Genomic DNA, 21,214 nt, shown 5'->3' with positions numbered 1-21,214 from the left:
CCTCAACTGCTCGCTACAGCGACAGAGCTGATCGCTGCATGTCGATACGAAGCAGCGTATTCTCTGAGCCCATATTGCTTCCTCTGTGACTCTGCAGAAATCTACCAGACAGTATCAGTGAGCGCATTGCTTACGTTAAAATCTTCTGGATTAAAATTCCCCTTCCTTTGTTTTATTTTGTGGTTTATCCGCGCGACATTGGACGCTGCTGCGAGAGCGTCCTGTGCCTCAAGTTTGTGGCTCGTTTCCCCGTCGCGGTGTGGCAAGTTTGAGGGCAAAAGCAGACAGAACTGAAGTCCTCTTTGCTACTGAACAGGTAACATTTATTATATACCCTTAATTCAGTTACATGTGCATTCTTTAGTCATGTGCTGAAACATGTCTTCCATTACATGGAAAAGTTGTCTTTCGGTGGGGGGTTTGTTTATATCCACTTATTTATTAGCCACTCTTCAAAGGCTTGTCTATTAGACCATGTATGTTTTCGACTTTTTACATGTGATCTGTCAATGGGATGCTGAAATAAGTTTATGTAGCACAATTTCATACACAATGGTAATTGGAAATTTAGTGGCAATTTTAAAATAATTTTAAGAACAAGAAATACAAACTAGAATAATAACACATTTTTATTTTATTTTAAAATGTATTAAAATGAATAAAAATGAAAGAAAAGAATAGCTAAAACACATTTTGCTTTGCAAACAGAAAAATGCAGCACAGTGTTCATCTGTGAATGCACTGGTAAAGAGATGTTTTTGTTTTGTTTTTTTGGTCTGAATTTGCTATGACATTCTCAAATAAGATTATAGATTATTAATCAAAATTGATATCAAGTCATGTCTGTTGATACAGACTCAAATTATATTTGACAAGCAGTTGATTATAGCCTACTACTTGGTGATTGATAATGTATTCCAGGCTGTAATTTCACCCTTCATTGTTTCATTGTAAATTATCAAATGATTATGGTTCTTTATTTAAACAGTTATTCACAATACATTGCTATTTTACAAAGCTGCGTTGCAAAGTAATTAATAGGCAATGTCAGCACAGGGTTCCTGGTTCTTGTACTTCACAGCTGTGGCCAATGTAAATAAATAAGGTGTGATACATCGCCATTGCTTGTGTGTCCTTAATGTATTTAGAACTACATTTTGCCTCCAAACAGCATTAGCGGAAACGCAATTCAATTCTTCCGAGGGATGTTGACAGCCGGCAGGAACCAGTGGACGTGCATCGGTTACATGGAAATTCAGACAGATTGGATTTGAATATGCACCATATAGGTGACCAGATGACAGCCAGTGACATTGACACACTTGGTGTTGACTTTGTGTCTGGTGTTCAACTCTTTGTTCATTTTTCCACAGTAAATTGCAGGCAGGGGTGTTTACTTCCAAAAGCTTTTTTCCTCCCGGTTCCCCACCCCCCACTCCTCCTTATCCTTCCGCCTTTGAACACCTGGTAATGATTAGACTCCCTTGCAAATGTTCACATTCCAGTCGGCTAGACATCAGAGAGGCTTCCACTGGGTTTTATGTTGTGTTTGCAGAATTACGTCATCTTTCTCTGCCTTCTTTATTGAGGTTTGGCACGCTCTTCATGGGTTTAGCTGATATTGATCATGTCACTGTTCAAAACAATGTTGGTCATCTCCTGCAATAAACAACTGAGAGGCTGTTCAAAGCCCTGCAGCATGCCAGTTTCTACTTGGCTCAACATGTCCTCATAAAATCTTTCACATTTTACTTGGAGTGTGAATTTTAATCATCTGGTTGTCACATATTACCTGTGATAAAGCGTACATTTGTTGAATAGTTATAATTTGTGATATTTAATTTGTCAACAGAACTTGTTTTGTCAGCTTTAACAAATATTTGTGTATGCATGCCTGCTGTTTTGATTTAGATTTTTCTCTTTCTTTGCAGGATTCAATGAAAATGTCTGTCTGCGTCCACGAGAACCGCAAGTCTCGTGCCAGCACGGGCTCTATGAACATCTTCCTGTTTCACAAGTCCTCGTATGCTGACAGCGTGCTAATGCACCTGAATGCTCTTCGTCAGCAGAGGCTCTTCACTGATGTTCTGCTCCATGCAGGCAACCGCTCTTTCCCATGCCACAGGGCTGTACTGGCCGCCTGCAGCCGCTACTTTGAGGCCATGTTCAGCGGAGGGCTGAGAGAGAGTCAGGACAGTGAAGTGGACTTCCGGGACTCAATTCATCCTGAGGTATTGTTGCAGTGTTCATAAAGGTATTTACATGATTGATTGAAGAGAGCTGCATTAAACCTCAAAAAGTAGCTCTGTAGGCTTATTGCCAAATAACCAGGCTTATTTTCTTAAAAAAAATAAATAAAAAAAAACAAAGCCACAGAAGTATAGTATGCAAGAACATTATTGTTTTTCCTTGTTAATTAGGCTAATCTTTGTGTTTACTTCACATTCACAAGGTCTTGGAGCTCCTTCTGGACTATGCCTACTCATCAAGAGTGATAATAAATGAGGAGAATGCAGAGTCTCTGCTTGAGGCTGGTGACATGCTGGAGTTTCAGGACATCCGAGATGCCTGTGCGGAGTTCCTGGAGAAAAACCTCCACCCATCCAACTGCCTGGGTATGCTGCTGCTTTCTGATGCCCACCAGTGCACCCAGCTGTTTCAGCTGTCCTGGAGCATGTGCCTCAGCAATTTTCCTGCTATCTGCAAGACTGAGGAGTTTCTGCAGCTGCCCAAGGACATGCTGGTCCAACTGCTGGCACATGAGGAGCTTGAAACAGAGGACGAGTGTCTGGTCTACGAGTCAGCGCTCAACTGGGTGAACTATGATCTTGAGAGAAGACAATGTTACCTTCCAGAGCTGCTACGTACTGTGCGTCTTGCTCTCCTGCCTGCCATCTTTCTCATGGAGAATGTCTCCACAGAGGAGCTCATCATTGCACAAGCCAAAAGCAAAGAGCTGGTGGATGAGGCCATCCGCTGTAAATTGCGCATCTTGCAAAATGATGGTGTCGTCAACAGTCCTTGTGCCCGGCCTCGTAAGACCAGTCATGCCCTGTTCTTGCTTGGTGGCCCCACATTTATGTGTGACAAGCTCTACCTGGTGGACCAGAAGGCCAAAGAGATCATTCCAAAGGCAGACATACCCAGTCCACGCAAGGAGTTCAGCGCATGTGCGATTGGCTGCAAAGTGTACGTGACAGGGGGACGGGGCTCAGAGAACGGTGTGTCTAAGGACGTTTGGGTTTATGATACATTACACGAAGAATGGTCCAAAGCAGCTCCAATGCTGATAGCACGTTTCGGTCATGGATCGGCTGAGTTACGCCACTGCTTGTATGTTGTTGGGGGTCACACAGCTGCCACTGGCTGTCTGCCTGCTTCACCATCTGTGTCCTTGAAGCAGGTAGAGCAGTTTGACCCAGCTGATAACAAGTGGAGCATGGTAGCACCACTGCGAGAGGGAGTAAGCAACGCAGCTGTTGTCAGTGTAAAGCTCAAGTTGTTTGCCTTTGGAGGAACGAGTGTGGCCCATGACAAGCTACCCAAAGTTCAGTGCTATGATTCTGCTGAAAATCGTTGGACAGTCCCAGCTTCCTGCCCACAACCGTGGCGCTATACTGCAGCTGCTGTTCTCGGAAACCAGATCTTTGTAATGGGGGGAGACACAGAATTCTCCGCTTGCTCTGCCTACAAATTCAGCAGCGACTCTTATCAGTGGACCAAGGTAGGAGATGTTACAGCAAAACAAATGAGTTGCCAGGCGGTGGCCTCTGGAAATAAACTGTATGTGGTGGGTGGCTACTTCGGTACACAGCGCTGTAAAACACTTGACTGCTATGACCCCACATTGGATGCCTGGAACAGCATAACTACAGTACCTTATTCCTTAATCCCCACTGCCTTTGTCAGCACCTGGAAACACCTCCCAGCCTGATGCGTGTCTGTACTCCCCTGTGAAACCCCACTGATCCTAAGTGGTAGGTCAGACTTTCTCTAGTGTAACACTTGTTTTTTTTATTTTTTTTTTATTCAATTATAGATTAAAAATGGACTAGAGAGCATTCTATGTCTACGGGTCAGTCTCAGTTCTATTTTATGGACATCATTATGTACATTCATACAGAAAATCACATTGTTCATGTTCTATAGGTTATGAGCACAGTTAGAGGCAATTGTGTTGTAGGAACTGAAAATGCATTTCGAGAGAATTCTTCCTAGGAATGCAAGAGAATTTGAGAAGCAGTGTTTAATTAGATGCATAAAGCCCCCGTTTGTTAAGGTCGTGAACCCATTTAGATGATTTGCTAATTGTCTGTTTCCCTGAATTCATTTTTTTACTCTAATTAGAGGAATTCCAACTTTGCTGTTAGCATTCACATTGCCCTCTTAGCATACTGACACATTGGAAAAAGTCTTGCAATTTTAAATGCATCCTTGTTTGCTTGTATGCACACTGAATTTAGATAAATACATTTTAAAAGAACCTTATTAAAATAACTGGCAAATTAAGTATTGAGCAATTAGATTTTCCTCTCTGACTCAGCAAGGCAGCAAGCTATGAATATCAACCAGGTCAGCTATGCACAATCAGATCGATCAGTTCCTATCAAGTCTCTTCTCTTAGTTTTCCTTGTTTTAGCACTTTGAGGAGAATCTTATGTTGTGAAGATGGGTTCAAAATTCACACTAATCTCAACATTTCACTTGAATCAATAACGTTGTGCTCTCAAAGCTAGTTTCATAATGAGTTGCTACAGATGTGATGTCTAATGAGGCCAGCTCAACAAAGATGGTTGTGCAAAGTCCAGAAAAATGCTGGCTATTAAGCATTGAGCCTTGCCCAGTTTCCAAGAACAGACTTGGGTCACAGCAGAACTGCAATGGAAAAGGGCATCAGGCTTTCCAGTATCTTCCTCTCAACAGTTATATGGCAAGTGATGCATGTGTGTTTGTGTGTGTCTGTCTGGTTCTGGCTGAAAGGGAGACTGCTGTATCTGATCAGCCTCCAGACTTGGAGAGAGAGAAAAAAAAAAAAGAGACCGAGAGAGTGGCATCCTTACTTCAGAGAATTCAGAGCTTTGGTCTTAGAGCTGGAGATTCAGCTGTCAGAATAGAGATCCACACTCGCAAGAGAAAAATCAAGTGCTATGCTAAAGCCTACTCCTGAATTTCAATATGTGCGTGGGCATATGCAAATTTTCACATGTAAGATGGTGATGTTTGTGCATGTTTGTATGTGTTTTGAGCAGTGGCTTGCGGTAGGGCTGAATGAGTTATGGCGGTGCCATGGAGGGGCGTTGCATAGAGGGTAACTGAAGCAGATTAGAATACTTTTATTGTTCCTGAGAGGGGAATTTGTCTAAGGGTGGAGAAAGGAGGGACGAAGGGTAGGGCAAATGAGGAAGGGAGAGAAGGAGAGAAATGTGGTGGTTGTAGTATAATTGGATGAACAGTGTGTTGACAATTTGCAGCATTGTAGCAGGAAGTCTGATCAACATTTCAGTACCAACTGTGATAGGCTAATCTGGTATGGTGGAATGGAGAACAGTCAATTACTGATGATTAAAGTGCAAATGAGACCAATAGTAAGGTATGGTATGCTCAAAGAAACACAAACAAGATATACTTGTTTGAAATGATTTAAACACAGCAGAAAACCATGCTGTTGATTCAGATTATGTTTGGAAACTTTTGGCTGGACGCAGTATGTATTGGTTAACTTCAGAGTTAAAAAACATAAGTAAATGAGATGAGAGAACTCAGATGTCATAGTTGTTGTGTTTCCATTAACCGTTTCTGTTCAGTCTGTCTCTGTGCATTGTAAAACTTGACTATGTCCACATTAATCTGGATACATTTTGAAAACAGTGTTTTTCATTTTTAAACGCTCTTCGTCCACACAACTATTTTCAAATGTTTTCCAAAAGTTGCTTGTCCACACTGAAAGGTCTGTAAACACTTAAATCCCCTTATTGTGCAAAAGAAGGAACGTGGACTGAAACGCAGTTGTCTTTGCGTTCCGCAGCCTGAAAGCAATTCTGAGGAAACTTCCCGTTGCCTTTGAGGGAATGCAATATGAAGGTCATACAAAGAAACCTTTATCTTGAACAATGCTATCAAAGTTGATAGCAGACACAACAATGCTGCTACAACATGGGCCGCCATCTTGATTGTTTTGTGTTATGGACCATTTTCCCAGTCCGCATTACAACACAAATACGGCGTCGTCAAATCTATCCAATTGGGGGAGAGTTTTCAAAAAGCTCAGTTTTTGCTGGACAAAAATGATGTCTCGATGTGGATGGAAATCCAAAATTTTCTGGATTAATGTGGACATAGTCTGAAATCCTTGTAGTTCAGAGCTAGATATGAGTTTGGGTGCCAATGAGTGTTTAGGGTGTCTACGTGTATAAAAAAGAAAAGAAAAAATGAGCAGTGGACAACATGTAGACGATGTCTTCTATTGATTTTTTTTTTTTACTAAAAATTAGACATTTTATCTTGGGGCAAAAGAACACAACATGCGAATTATAGTAACCATTTAAGTTGGAGAAATGGGAGGGAGATTTGATGTTATTTTCCTATTCTCTTCTGAAGGAGCACTAAGTTAAAGTACAACCGAACAATGGAGAGATTTATCACTGCCTGGTAGAATGATATTAATATTTTATACATCCATTTCTCATCTCCCTTCATGGCAGGTTATCTGACTGGAGAAAGAACAAGATAAATAAAAACTGATAGGATGCACCAAATCTGACTGGATGTAGTCAAATCTAGGACAGCACCCTACACTACTTGAATCCTCCTCCCTGAAAAGCAAAAATGGAGCCTGTCCTATACACATTTCATTCCTGACCCCCTAGCATTGAGCATATAGCTTTGCGTAAAATCTTGCTGAACGTGTGTGTCTGTGTGGAATGCCGCCCACCTTGATGAGGCAGTTAATTTCAAAGTGGTGGTCTTTCCTTTGTTCACAGAGCCATTCCTATGCTTTTTAAAAGACCATGAAGTGACCCCCCCCCCCCCACACACACACACACACACACACACACACGCACACATGAGAAGTCTCACTGCTGGCCAGAGGAGTGGGAGGAGAGAGAAGACCGAGATGAGGGTATAGGGGGAGGAGGGAGGGTAAACAAAGATTTTCAGCATAGCTCGTTCTCTAGCGGCTGTCTTTCTCACACTCAAACTCTTGCTATCTCTTCACCCATGGGAATGCATCTGGATACAGAAATCCTCCCTTTCCTATGTACACAGTCGGACACACTGCTCTTTATCTTATGTTTTCCTCTCTCTATGAAAACTTTTTGGTGCTCTTGAACTCTGAAAAGGTTCAGTGATGTTCTTCACAGATGTACTGCATTACACTAAAATAACACTTGTTCTGGAATAACAAACATCTGCACACTTTTGTATGTGCAATGGACCCTTTCACACGCAGCGACTATGCATTTCCACCCTAATTTAGCAGTGTAAATTTTGCAAACTTTTAAAAATATTCAATGTGCATTTATATCACTTTTTGTGATTACCCTGACATTTAATATAAAAAAACCCCACTGCTACCTTGGTGTTTTAAATTTAACATCTTAATTTCTTAATCCATCTTTTGGGATATTTTTTTTTTTTTCCTGTTGCTGTTGGATCAAATGGGGATGCAAAAATAATTGCTATGGTCTCTCACCTCCTATAGAAGTCTGCCCCTCTATAGATTACTTCTGTGTTCCCAACCTGAAAATGTGAAAAGCATCCATTGTTTGGTCTCAAAGATGACCAACAGCATCTCACAGCAACCGCACAGTCCAAGATGTGGGAGTCCTTTATCAAACTGTACACTTCTTCCTTGTTGTTTTTTTGAGATTATAACTGAAATACTGTACCTACAAAACATTATCGACGTGAGTGAGAGAGAGCTGCACATACACGTGTGTGTTAATGCCTAGCTAGTGTGGGAGTGGAGAGAGGTCATTAGTCTAAGTTGTTCATTCGCTGTCAGCTCCATGCTGCTTTAGACAGACTGCCATGGTTCAGCGAACATTTTGTTTTCAAAAGCAGCTCTGAATAATCTATACCCAACCACCTCCTTGATCGATGGTGGGATGGATTTAGTTTTGCTCCCTTTCAGTCTTCTGGGCTTCTGTTTGAGTGGGTTTTAATCTGCAAACAATTCCTCCATAACTGCAAGGCTCGGTTGCCCTTTACATTCATTTGTATGAACTGAATTCACAATTTATTGGAAGGAAGTGGGAGTTCGGTAAGGAAGAGAGAAAGAATGGGGGCATAAACTTGATTTGGATGCTCAGGGGGACTTCTGTTCTCAAATCACCACCTCCACTTTATTTTCCTCCTTTAATTCAAACTAGAGGCTCCTAGAAATATGCATTTCTGGAGCTTAAGGCTGTAAATGGCTGCAGAGTCAAAGCTAAAGAGAAAAAAAAAAAACTCTATGACATTTGATAGAAACACGAACCCGAGAAAGCTTTGCTGAATTTAGTTGTACATTACATGTGCTCTAGTTTCCTAAGGGCTTCTAAGATAATTGTTTCGCCATTGCTGTTGTTGTTAGACCTTCAGTGATTTGACCGAATGCAGTGTTCACAGGAAGGCACACCTCGATGCATGAAATTAGGGCTGGGTATCGATGAAGATTTCCTGATTCAATTCGATTTTGATTCAGTATCGATTCATATGGGATTTTCAGTTATAATGTCCCTTTTGCTTACATGTAAAAGAAATGATCTTCCAACTATTGTTGTTAATTATACAGGGTACCTTTTAACAAGGTACATTAGGAAAATTTTACTATTTATATTTTATTACTTTTTCTTCATTTTGGTCACATTTTGGCTTTTTAAAAATCAACAAATTAATGTATTCAATCAGTAAATAAGATATATTTCATATTTTTGTTGCATATTTATTTGTTAAATTGCATAATTTGTACTATTTACATGTATTTACATTGATTTGTTGAACTACTGTCTCTAACAAAAAAGGCATTTCTGTAAACAGCGCATTTAAATGAGCACATGTTAACTAGAGAGCACTCGAATGGCTTTACCTAATCTGTGCAATGCATGATTAGAATTAAATGTTGTTTTGAGTTGTTTTTGATCAACAACTGACTGTAAAGAACAGAAATGGTATTAAGAGACAGTATTCAATGAAAAATGGTTTGTGTGGATCTTATCTTGGACACAAATTACATGGAACAAATTTTACTCTCAACACACAGTGATAGGATCTTGCTGCTGAACACTTCACATCTAAATTACAGAATTACTGGTGAGTGAAATGTAAACATTTACCAGCCAGTTGCCAAATATATTCACTGAAGTCACATAGCACGAAATTTGTTTGCAAATGCGAGTAATTTCCTCTCATTGAAGTAGAGGGATGCACATTGAGTGAAAGATCTTGGGATTTAAGAACTGATATCGAGATCGTTCAAATGAAGATCAAAACAATATTTTTACCCACCCCTATGTGTAATGTCTTTGGCCTATATCTGCCTATTGAACAGGTGTGAGGGTCTGGCCTTTTAATCTCCTTTCTTTTTCCTCCAGGGAAAAGGAAAAGTGCAGGAACAAATGGTCAGGGTCAGTGTCTGGATTTTATTTAAGACGTTATTTTTCCTGAACTGTAATTTGGAAGGAAGTGTGTAGATGTGAATTTGCAGAGTATATGTGAGAAGTTTGTGAATGTTATTGTTCTAGGGATTAAGTTGAGATGTAATTTAGCTTGAAAAATTGCATATTAGGAAAATAACCTTTGGTGTTGTTTTAGTGATTTTAATTGATCTTCTTGACTTTTTTTATTGTCTTCTCTCTCCACAGATTTTCTTGTATCCCTTTGTCGTTTTGTCTACTGGATTCCAACTGTGAAGAAATACACTAAAACCCATCTGTGCAATTTTATGAAGAGCTATACGTGTGTGATGCCCAGTCGCAAAGTTTTTCCTGCTGCAAGTGCACCAAAATGTTTGTACTTCCAACGTTTCAAGTATATTGTGATGTCATACCTGTATTTTGTGGAGTATCAGAACATGGGCTTCACCTTGAAAACCAAAAGGACTGCAATGCGTCCTATAAGACCAGTCTTCTTCCAGTGTATTTCCATCATAACCATCGTCTTTGTCCCCCACATTTGTTTATTTTGACTTTTTTTTTTTTTTTTTAATTTACAATGCTGATGCCATGCAAGCTAACTTGGACTCCTTTGCCTGTTTACATTTATATACTTCTTGAAGGATGAGTGGATGCTTTTGATTTGGAGATCAGCAAGAGACTCGATGCATGATTGGAGATGTTAAGATGGGAGGTTAAAAACTCCCTCTTTCTTTTGGACAAGTACCTCATTTACTGTTATGCATTTACTTTCTCTTCTCCCATGGTGATCTTAAAAATAGATCCTGCTCAGAATGAGAGGCTGAAGCATAATGTAGACTCTTAATGGACTACGATAAAGTTATGATTTTGCTGGTTTAGAGGATATAAGGACCGAAGGAAAGATAAGCACGCCTTTTTTACATATTTGTCCTTCACACCTCTGTACGAGGAAGACCGATAGATGCTGACTGTTTCTGCTGAACAGACCGTAGCAGCTTGGTGTGAAAATGGACAAGGGCACAGGGTGTCCCAAGGTACACACACACCAGCTGTGTATATGTGACTGAGTGCGGGAGAGGCATGTCCCAACATGACCCCATTCAGCCCCCTTCCCACAACACTCTATCATACCCTCACCCCCTCCAATATAAACACCTAACAAACAGTTTGAGCATGCCCTCTGATGACAAGAAACACTATCATTGCATTAATACCTTCTATGGACTAATTTACTCCTGCAAGAGACTCGTTGAGTTGTGCGAGACACTTCTGCTTAGCTGTTTTTGCCTGTACTATTATAAGCACATGCAGTCACAGTAACCGTGAATGACAGGAGAAGAGAGAAATGAGGTGAGAGTCATTTCATCACCCTGTGAGGGAAAGCAGTCTCTATGGCAATGACAACAGGAAAAACCTGAACTGTAAATTAAAAAAAGAAAATATTTCAGTGTCTATTAATAGTCTTAATTTATGATGTTTTTAAGGCCTTTGTTTTATTTGATCCACTGTGTTTTAACAATATTTTGTTTATATGATTTTTATTTGTAGTTTTTTTTTTTCTGCTTGCGTACATGTTTGTAAGTTTTTGTACTGCGCATGGCCCAAAATGCTCTCTGTTCCTGCTGCTCTTTTGCACATTTACGGGAGATAATTTTGACTGAGCGGGTGGAATTTGTAGTGGTCAGCGAACGCTTGAACCTCTTGCTCATCTGATCAAAAACAGAGAGGTTTGAGGGTCATAGGTCATTGATGGGATAAGAATGGGCTGAATGACGTCACTCCTTCAGATTACCCAGTGTGGGATAGGGGAGTTGTGAAGGGGTTTTGAGAATTCAGACAGCTTGTTGGACTGTATGAAATTTAAATATGGACTATTTCTGCTCACTAGACATATCAAAACCTTACAATTGGTCCAGATTCTTCAAATAATGTTTTTGCAGCACCTAAATTGTAGTTAAAGCTGTGTGTAATTTCTGTGCCACTAGTGCTACCAAATGGAATTGCAAAAATAGCTGTTTGTTTTCAAACAACTTTTTGAATTTGCCCTCACCTTCTGTTAATAGAACAAACAGATAGTCCCACCCCCAACTCACACCATTGGTTGAGTCACTGTTATTGTGTTGTATGGATGGGTCGCTCAAAACAAACAGAGGAAAGTTTTATAGCGCCACAGAGTGTTTACAGTTTTCAAGAAAATTAACCAACAAATGGCTTACAGCCATCTCTGCATATTAAGTTGGGCAAAGAGAATGTACTTCAACACAGAAGTTTCACACTTTAGCTTTAATCTTAACTTCTGGTCTACTTTAACAATGAGCGCTTGATCACACATCATTTCCACCTTGTTCTTATGGTCTACTGACTTGCATCAAGTGAGGTTGACTACAGCTATCTGTGTTTCAACTGCTAATAGCCATACTACAATGTTGGCATAATTTGTTGTCCCTGACAAGTGGTTTTGACCAGTGCTCATTGACCTCATGCCAGACTCAGTCCAGTATGCACCCTCTCTAAGTGCTGGAACTCTGTGGGTTGTAAGGAACCTGTGGAGCTGAGGAAGGTGACAATCACAGCTGCTCCCTAATCAGCTGGAACTGTCACCAGCATGTCGTAACTCTGACTGTCCCTTACAGTTCAGTGTAGAGCGGAAGATTCTTCTCAGCTAGAGGAAAGTTTTCTACAGAGCTTGGTTTTGTTGCAGCCTCCACCTGTTACTGCTTGCAACTATGCTAGCTGTAAATATGCTATATTTCATGAGGTGCACTGCATGAAATCATTGTCTTAGTATTTTTTACTTATTTTCCAGTTTAAAAAAAACATCCTTTTAAAAAAGATTGGTTTACTTGAAGCAAAATTACAAAGATATTAAGTCTTGTTTGGAGAAATGTAACCAAATTTAGTGAGGTTTATCCTTAAAACAAGGGGGAAAAAATGCCATTGGGGTAAGAAAGATAACCTTGTTTTTGCTTTAAATTGGCTGTATTTCTCTTACCCTTTTGGCAAATTGTTTGTTCTTGCTTTTAAGTACAAAACTCAATACATTTGGTTAGTTTTCTCTGAAAACGAGACTTTATACCTTACATTAACTTCAAGTAAATTTATCTTGTTTTAAGGTTTAGATATTTTTTTTACTGGGAAACGACAGAAATGCAGAGTTAGAAAATGCTGTGAGTTCAATATTATTGGTAGATTTAAGAGTGACCACAATGGTGTTTATGATTAAGCTAAATCCCAAAGGTCTCAAAACAACTACTTCTAAAAAGCGATGTCTACATAAGGGCAAAGACCATAGTGCTTTCATGTCAGTGCCAAATTAACTATTTGAATATTCATTTCAGAGCATCACTGTTATAAATGGAGACAAAACAAAGGTTTTGGTTAGGTTGATAAACACCACTGGCAATTTGTGATGCTATAGCTGTTGTGACAACACTTTTGTTCATGCTGATTGCAAACAAACTATATAGCTTTACATTAATGGACATTAACAATATACTCTTCTATGTTGTTCCACTGCACAGCGATACAGCAAGTTTGCTGTCTAAAGGAAAGCTCTGTATGCACACATTGAGAAAGAGAACAGTAGTGAGGGGTTCACATTCCTTCTACAAAACCCTCCCAGAAAAGCAGTTTCAGGAAATTCATGCTTACCATGTTCCCTTTGGCCTTTAGGGGCTAACACACCCTCCATCTTTTTTTCGTCTCACTTTGGAATGCCCAATGTGTTCTAAGCCCTCATGGTGGTGTAGTGACTTGCCTCAATCCAGGTGGTGGAGGACGAATCTCAGTTGCCTCTGCGTCTGAGATGTCAATCCGCATATCTTATCATGTGGCTTGTTGCGAGCATTACCGCAGAGACATAGCATGTGTGGAGGCTTCACACTATTCTCTGCGGCATCCACGCACAACTCACCATGTGCCCCACCAAGAGCAAACCACATTATGGCGACCATGAGGAGGTTACCCCATGTGACTCTAGCCTTCTTAGCAACCGGGCCTATTTGGTTGCTTTAGGAGGCCTGGCAGGAGTCGCTCAGCACGCCCTGGATTTGAACTCGTGACTCCAGGGGTGGTAGTCAGCGTCTTTACTCGCTGAGCTACCCAGGCCCCCACACACCCTCCATCTTTGACCCCTCTCGCCCTCCCAAAATACCTTTTCACAAAACACTGCACACGCTGACCTCCATCTAACCAGAGGATGCCGTTCTGCCCCTTGCAAAGCACAGTTGCCACAGCAATGGTCAACAATCAGTGCTCCCCTCTTCCATTTGAACTAGTTATTTTCTCTTTTCTCTCCCTCTTCTTTGCCCCTCCTCCCTCCTTCCTTGTCTCCCTCACTCCTGCTCAAGTGAAAGATTCATTCAGTGGTGATTCTTAGGTTTATGTGCATTGAAAACTCTTAAATGCTGTATGCCTTCATAAACAGACACATTGCTAAAACACTGTCAATGTTGGACTGTACTGTCGTTTTTGTGGTTGTCATTTTTTTTTTTTTTCCATTTCTATATTTGTCGTATTATATTATTGTATTGTTATTTGATCTCAACCACAGCGGTTAACATTATTTTGTACAAGTGATTTTTTTCACAATGTGAAATTCATGGCTAAATAAAGATAAGAGGTTTTCCTCTTGATAGATATAAAACATATATGCATTATTCAGGTTTCTCAGTTTTCCTATTTTTTTATTTTTATTATAATAATTTAAAAAAAGAAACATTGGGTGATTCTCATGAAACCTGTCAAGAAAATGACCTAGTCCTCTTTTACTTTAAAATAAAAAGAAACACATGAATTATAATCTGAATATAGAAAATTAAGAAGGGGGAAAAATATTAGCCTAGTTTTAAGATTTTTAGCACTGTTATGTTATTTCCATGTCAGTTGTGCATTTTTTTTTACTCTCAATTCTAATTACCGCAATGGAAAAAACAAAACAAAAAACATGGTCATTATTAGATTTTTGCTACCACAATTTAAAAAAAAAAAAAGACGAAGAGAGTATTTGTATATAATAGTAGTATTCCCTTTGGTACTGCCTTTCATTAGGACTGATTTTAATCAATTTAAAAAACAATATACAACATCTTTTTTAAGTGTAATGCAGCTACGGCAATGACAATAGTCATCAAAAATGTGAATAGTAAATGAAAATGTTTGGACACATTACAGTAATGAAAATTAGGGGTAAAATGTGCTTAAATGTCCTCAATGTCATAATGCAAAAAATTTTAATAGTTCAAAATGTAGGTTGCAAATACTACAAGTGAAACGTTTGAACATGTTATGGTATTGAAAAGTAGGGGGTAAAAAGTGTCCTGCAAATAATGCCACACTGCAAAAAATCTTAATGATCCTAAACAAGGCTTTATTTTATTTCATTTTTTATTTGGGGTTAATTATGAACAGTACATTTTCTACTACATACTTTAAAATCCAATGCTGAAGTATGTTTTTCTGTCTTTTACACATGAATAGCTTTTAATTCCAGCATAGCTTATTTGGACGACAAGCTCATTAAAACATTTCTCACATATCTGGGTAGCTTTATATGGCAGGCAGTACTTGCCTGTAGAAAATATTAAATGTCATTAAGAGCTCCTATAAATGTACAAAAAAGGCTGAGATCATCCTTGCGTCTGTGTGTGTCTTTCTGCAAGACACAGGAAGCAGCACACATGTGACCCATAAGATACTTTCCCTTTTATTTCAGTGTTGCCGTGACAACCCTGACCATTATCTGCAAACTCTGGTGGCTGATGTGAAACATGAAAATTTAAAAAGACGTCCTCCTTCACCACAAAGCTCTTGTTTCTTATTGTGTTTTCAATTTCCTTGATGGTCCTCCTGTGTTCTTGACCTCTTCCTTTAATTCTTCTTTAGATGTCAAATTACCATTAGTCTATTTTTAGCTGCTCTAAACAGTTTGTATCCTGTCTACCATAACCAACATCAAGATTACACACATACATACATAGCAACACACTAAGTTGCAAAGCTGCTCTTTCTGAGGACAGAAGTGTTTACATTCCTGTGATAAAGCAGCTCCCTTTCAGTAAGTTAAAGAAAGACCTGTTTTACAGGCTCCTGACATACCCAAGCACACTTTGGCAAAATTATAAGGATGTGCATAATTACACCCTGAGAAGTCATGAAATTCACACTGTGCACAGGCTTATAAAACCCAAGTAATTACAATATATCTTTATGAAGTTCCATGCTTCTTCAAACACTCCATCATCATTCCTGTCCCAAAGAAACCCAAAATCACAGGACTTAATGACTACAGACCCGTCGCTCAGACATCTGTGGTCATGAAATCATTTGAGAGACTGGTGTTGGCACACCCGAAGGACATCACTGGACCCTCTCTAGATTCCCTTCAATTTGCTAATCAAGCAAACAGGTCTGTGGAGGATGCAGTCAACATGGGATTGCATCATATCCTGCAACATCTGCACAGACCAGGGACATATGCAAGGATCCTTTTTGTGGACTTCAGTTCGGCTTTCAACACCATCATCCCAGCTATTCTCTGGACTAAATTACACCAACTCTCTGTTCCCACGTCTATCTGTCAGTGGATTACCAGCTTTCTGATGGACAGGCAGCAGCTAGTGAGACAGGAAATTCACTTCCAGCACATGTACAATCAGCATAGTGCCCCCCAGGGATGTGTGCTCTACCCACTACTCTTCTCTCTGTATAACAATGACTGCACCGCCATGGACCCCTCTGTCAAGCTCCTGAAGTTTGCAGATGACACTACTTTCATCAGCCACATCCAAGAGGATGATGAGTCTGAAGGGAGGTTGAACGGCTGGCTCACTGGTGCAGTCAAAACCAGCTGGAGCTGAACATGCTCAAAACAGTGGAGATGATTGTGGACTTTAGGAGGAACACCCCAATATTGACCCCGCTCACCATTCTAAACAGCACTGAGGCAGCAGTGGAGTCATTCAGGTTCCTGGGCACTACCATCTCACAGGACCTGAAGTGGGAGACCCACTTTGACTCCCTTGTGAAAAAGGCCCAGCAGAGGTTGTACTTCTTTCGTCAGCTGAGGAAGTTCAACCTGCCACAGGCGCTGCTGAGACAGTTCTACTCAGCAGTCATTTAGTCAGTCCTCTGCACTTCAGTAACTGTCTGGTTTGGTACAGCTATGAAATCGGACATCAAAAGACTACAAAGGACAGTTCAGACTGCTGAGAGGATTATTGGTTGCCCCCTGCCCTCCCTTCAAGAACTGTACACTTTGTGAGTGAGGAAAAAGATTGGAAAAATCACACTGGACCCCGCTCACCCAGCCCACTACCTTTTTGAACTGTTGCCTTCTGGACGGCACTACAGAGCACTGAACACCAGAACCATCAGGCACAGGAACAGTTTTTTCCCTCAGGCTGTCCATCTAATAAACAATTAAAACTGCCCCATTGAGCAATAATTATGAACAATACACAGCTTAATCTATTTATATTTATCCAACATACCATACCTCTTCTGCCATACATTCCATTGCATCTGTACATAACAGATTTGTATTTGTATTTTATATTGTACACACACACACTGTAACGAACTGGCCATGGAGACGGTGTTAGGATCCATGTGCAGGAAGTTTACTAAAGTACACAAGCAAACAATCCAAATCGGCAGGCAAATAGAGGTAGTTGTTAAGCAGGCGGTATAATCCAATAAACCAAAAAGACAGTCCAACAAGGCAAACAAAACAAAGGGGTATCCAAAGGCAGTAAATCCAGGAAAACAGGCAATGGTCATGGAAAAACACTTGGTAAGGTAGGGTAAACTGGCAATACTTCACAGTCAAAATGGAACAGCATGGTATTTATATAGTTCAAACAGGAAATCACCAAAGAAGAAACTGTACAGAGTTAGTATTCAGGAGAGGGCTCTCTCTGGTGGTTGGTAGGAGGGGTAACAACCTCAGATGTTTTACACACACACACACACACACACACACACACACACACACATATATATATATATATATATATATATATATATATATATATATATATAGATAGATAGATAGATAGATAGATAGATAGATAGTTTTATTGTGTATTTCTATATGTACTAATATTTTCTATTCACTTTCTATTTTTATTCTATTTGTTTAATTATTATTATCTCTGTCTTGTTGCTGTATTGTTTGTGCACTGGAAGCTTCTGTCACCAAGACAAATTCTGTGTATGTGTAAGCATACTTGGCAGTAAAAATAATTCTGATTCTGATAATAACATGTCAACTTATGATAATAAATATGAATATTTATATTGGAGATACTATATGGACTGTGTAATGATGTGGTAGTGCAGTCCGTTTAACATAGTTTAAATGCCTATTACATACAAGTAGACCTACAGATAGATTCGAACAAACACGATATATACCGATCAGCCACAACATTAAAACCACCTGCCTAATATTGTGTAGGTCCCTCTCGTGCCACCAAAACAGCGCCGACCCACATCTCAAAATAGCATTCTGAGATGATATTCTTCTCACCACAATTGTACAGAGTGGTTATCTGAGTTACTAACTACAGTTCTAACTAGTCTGACCATTCTCTGGTTGGTGCCAGATGGGCTGGTTTGAGTATTTCTGTATCTACTGATCTCCTGGGAGTTTCACGCATAACAATCTCTACAATTTACTCAGAAAGTTGCCAAAAACAAAAAACATCCAGTGAGCAGCAGTTCTGTGGATGGAAATGCCTTGTTGATGAGAGAGGTCAACAGAGAATGGCCAGACTGGTTTGAACTGACAAACTCTATGGTAACTCAGATAACCGCTCTGTACAATTGTGGTGAGAAGAATATCATCTCAGAATGCTATTCTGAGATGCAGGTTGGTGCTGTTTTGGCGGCACGAGGGGGACTCACACAATATTAGGCAGGTGGTTTTAATGTTGTGGCTGATCGGTGTAAACACAATGTGATATGATGTCCCTCCTGTTCTTGTTGCAAGGTAACATTTCAGTTCCCCATGCTCTGTGTTTTTTCTGGCATAGTAAGCCTCCCTGGGACTGTCACACTGTCTTTTGACCTATAATAGGTCACTCTTCGTGAAATCTGATCCAGTCACCAACCAAGTGCAGAGCATCTTGCTACTCAGCCAATCATAAGCAATGCTAAATTAAAGGGAAACTAAAACAGCCTAATAATGTCATAAAGTGTCTCTCATGGCATTCTTTAATAACAAACACTCAAAGCACATTTCACCTTTTTCTATCGTTTTATGGGTTGACAGTTTACATTAAACCTACTGAACCCTCAGACATTTTTAACAAACCATGTGACATTTACATATTCTGTAATAACTTAATAGTATTGTCATAACCTTTTGTTACTTAATGGCAACTGAGATTTTCATGACTTTCTGAGCTGTAATGTAACTTCTTAACCCCTCATAATTTGAAGTTTATCTCCATAAATTGTTATTCCCTGAAAGGCAGCTTGAAAATATCCTGCATTAACCCCTTTTTGCTCTTCTACAGCTCTGTAACACTCATGATATCATGTATTAATATGCAAAAAATATACCTTTTGTCCCTTGAGTGTAAAATTGTTAAAGGGATTGTTCACCCAAAAGTATATATTCTTCTTCACAAAAATATATATTTAGCAGAATGTCCAAGCTGCTTTTTTCCATAGAATAAAAGCAGAGAGCAACCAATAACCGTCAAGCTCCAGAAAGGAGAAAATGAATACCATAAAAGTAACATTAATGCCAGATGATAGCTTTGTGTGAGCAACAGACCACAACTTGTCATTCATCTGAAAATCTATAGCTCTCACATCTTATTCATTTAGATTTAAATCTGATATGGCAAGTTTCACACAAGAACCAAATAAGTTTGTGCGCAGTTTTTTCCTCTCCCTTCTTATATGGTGTTGCAAGCAAAGTTCTTGTATCTATCGTGATTTTCAGAAAATAATAACTTACATTTCTGTCTGTTTCTCACAGAAAGATTCACTCATGTTCTATGAGTTGGAATGCAGCACACACCTGGAATGAACTACTTTTATGGTATTGTTTGTCCTTTTAAGAGGTTGACAACCACTGTTCACTTTCTTCTATGTGTTCCACAGAGGAAGAAAATGAAAGGCATGAGTAGATGCTAACAGAGTTTTCATTTTTGGGTGAACTATCCATTTAAAGTTCAGTACCAAAATCAAAAGTTACTATTATGTGACATATTGCATTAGTAAGGCATGTTTGCTGTTTAATTCATAGGGTTAAAAGTAGAAAATACTGTATTTCCAAATGATCAACATAAACTCTGAGACCACACACAAAAACATACACACACATAATGGTCCCTCATGACCCCCTCTATCTGTTAACAACCTCCAGGAAGGTTAGTAGGGGCCCATTAGCTGTTTGTGATCAGCACCACCTGTAACCCATTAGAAAAGAAGGGGAAGAGAGGGAAGAGAAAGTGACCATGTAAACAGAGCAATGGATGGAGAGAGAAGGCAGCATAAGAGGGGTTGGTCTCAAGGGGCTTGTGATTCAGACCACACACAAAAGCCTGAAACCATCCCAGCCTGTTCCCTCTCTCCTTCTTCTCCAGAGCCTGGCTGCACTCTTTCACTCAGGGCTCTTTGGATCAGTATTATTGGGCATGGTAGGGTTGAACGTCCTCTCAGCTTTTTTAAAAAAAATCGATCATTTGGTTAGGGTTATCTTTTTGCTTGTGTCAGCTTGGATTACAGTGACACCAAGTGGTGTGGATGCAGCATAATTCAAAATCAATAGTTTTCATTTACAGATGCCATTGTAGAAATTCACTATCCACAGTCAGCCATGATTAATTTAATCCAAGAGTGAAAGTGTCCAATAACAAGACGGTTACTGAGATTAAGTGAGTAGTATTCAGCTGGTCATGTGATTCTAAAATGGCAGCACCCATGAGGATGCCCCTGCCCCATGTATAATAAAACAACTTTTATAAGGTTACTGATATGACTAGAGTCCTCATCTCATGTGAGTGGTCATGGTTTTATACATATGTTTCAAAATTACAATTCATTTCTTTAGGAGTAAAACTTACTGAAGAGTAAAACTTGCTGAGTACACCTTTAAGTAGGATAGAGTGGTGTCATTGAAATTCAGATATAATGTTACATTATACAATATTTATTAAATATCTATTTATCTATCTATCTATCTATCTATCTATCTATCTATATATATATATTCAATATTATTACATTGTATTCTATTATATCTATTATTACATTAGTTATATACAGCCACATATTTTGTCTATTTTTACTCTGCTGAGTAAAACTGTTACAAAAGAAGCCAAAGCAGGATTGCCAAACAACCCACAAGCTGACAGCCTGTCTGGAATGCCACAAACAGACAAGACAATAATAGAAAATAAACTCTTGGAATGCTGCTTGTACAATCAGATTAGAGAATTGAAGAATTTCTTAATTTGTGCAAAATCCTGCATTGCTTTCTGTACCTAGCTAGCCCAGTTTTTCTGGAATTTTTCTCTTTGTATGTGCACACACACAAACACGCACTCTCTTTCTCCACAGTATCTCTATATACTCAGATG

General features: G+C 39.5%; 1 protein-coding gene across 2 annotated transcripts; it reads left to right on the top strand.

Annotated features, from left to right (window-relative positions):
• On the top strand, window positions 1–14,264 carry LOC127440127 (ectoderm-neural cortex protein 1). Of its 2 annotated transcripts, XR_007897074.1 has the most exons (5): window positions 1–316; window positions 1,932–2,231; window positions 2,453–3,977; window positions 9,576–9,608; window positions 9,846–14,264. XR_007897074.1 is itself a non-coding variant. In XM_051696543.1 (4 exons), the coding sequence occupies exons 2-3, from the start codon at window positions 1,938–1,940 to the stop codon at window positions 3,932–3,934; spliced, it is 1,776 nt and encodes a 591-aa protein (XP_051552503.1). In that variant the 5' UTR covers window positions 1–316; window positions 1,932–1,937; the 3' UTR covers window positions 3,935–3,977; window positions 9,846–14,264. The 2 variants fall into 2 exon arrangements, 1 of the variants encoding a protein (XP_051552503.1); XM_051696543.1 differs by lacking the exon at window positions 9,576–9,608.
• The last annotated feature ends 6,950 nt before the right edge of the window (window positions 14,265–21,214 follow it).

The sequence above is a fragment of the Myxocyprinus asiaticus genome, chromosome 4, assembly GCF_019703515.2.
Source record: "Myxocyprinus asiaticus isolate MX2 ecotype Aquarium Trade chromosome 4, UBuf_Myxa_2, whole genome shotgun sequence".
Taxonomy (NCBI): domain Eukaryota; kingdom Metazoa; phylum Chordata; class Actinopteri; order Cypriniformes; family Catostomidae; genus Myxocyprinus; species Myxocyprinus asiaticus.
The sequence above is the reverse complement of the archived record's forward strand: the minus strand, read 5'-3'. Positions and strand labels throughout refer to the sequence as shown.

What these genes read in the sequence shown, in the direction of transcription:
- LOC127440127 (XM_051696543.1), top strand. Translation starts at nt 1,938, where the DNA reads ATGAAAATGTCTGTCTGCGTCCACGAGAACCGCAAGTCTCGTGCCAGC. An exon ending in GGGACTCAATTCATCCTGAG is followed by an intron (nt 2,232 to 2,452) that starts GTATTGTTGCAG and finishes CACATTCACAAG; the next exon opens with GTCTTGGAGCTCCTTCTGGA.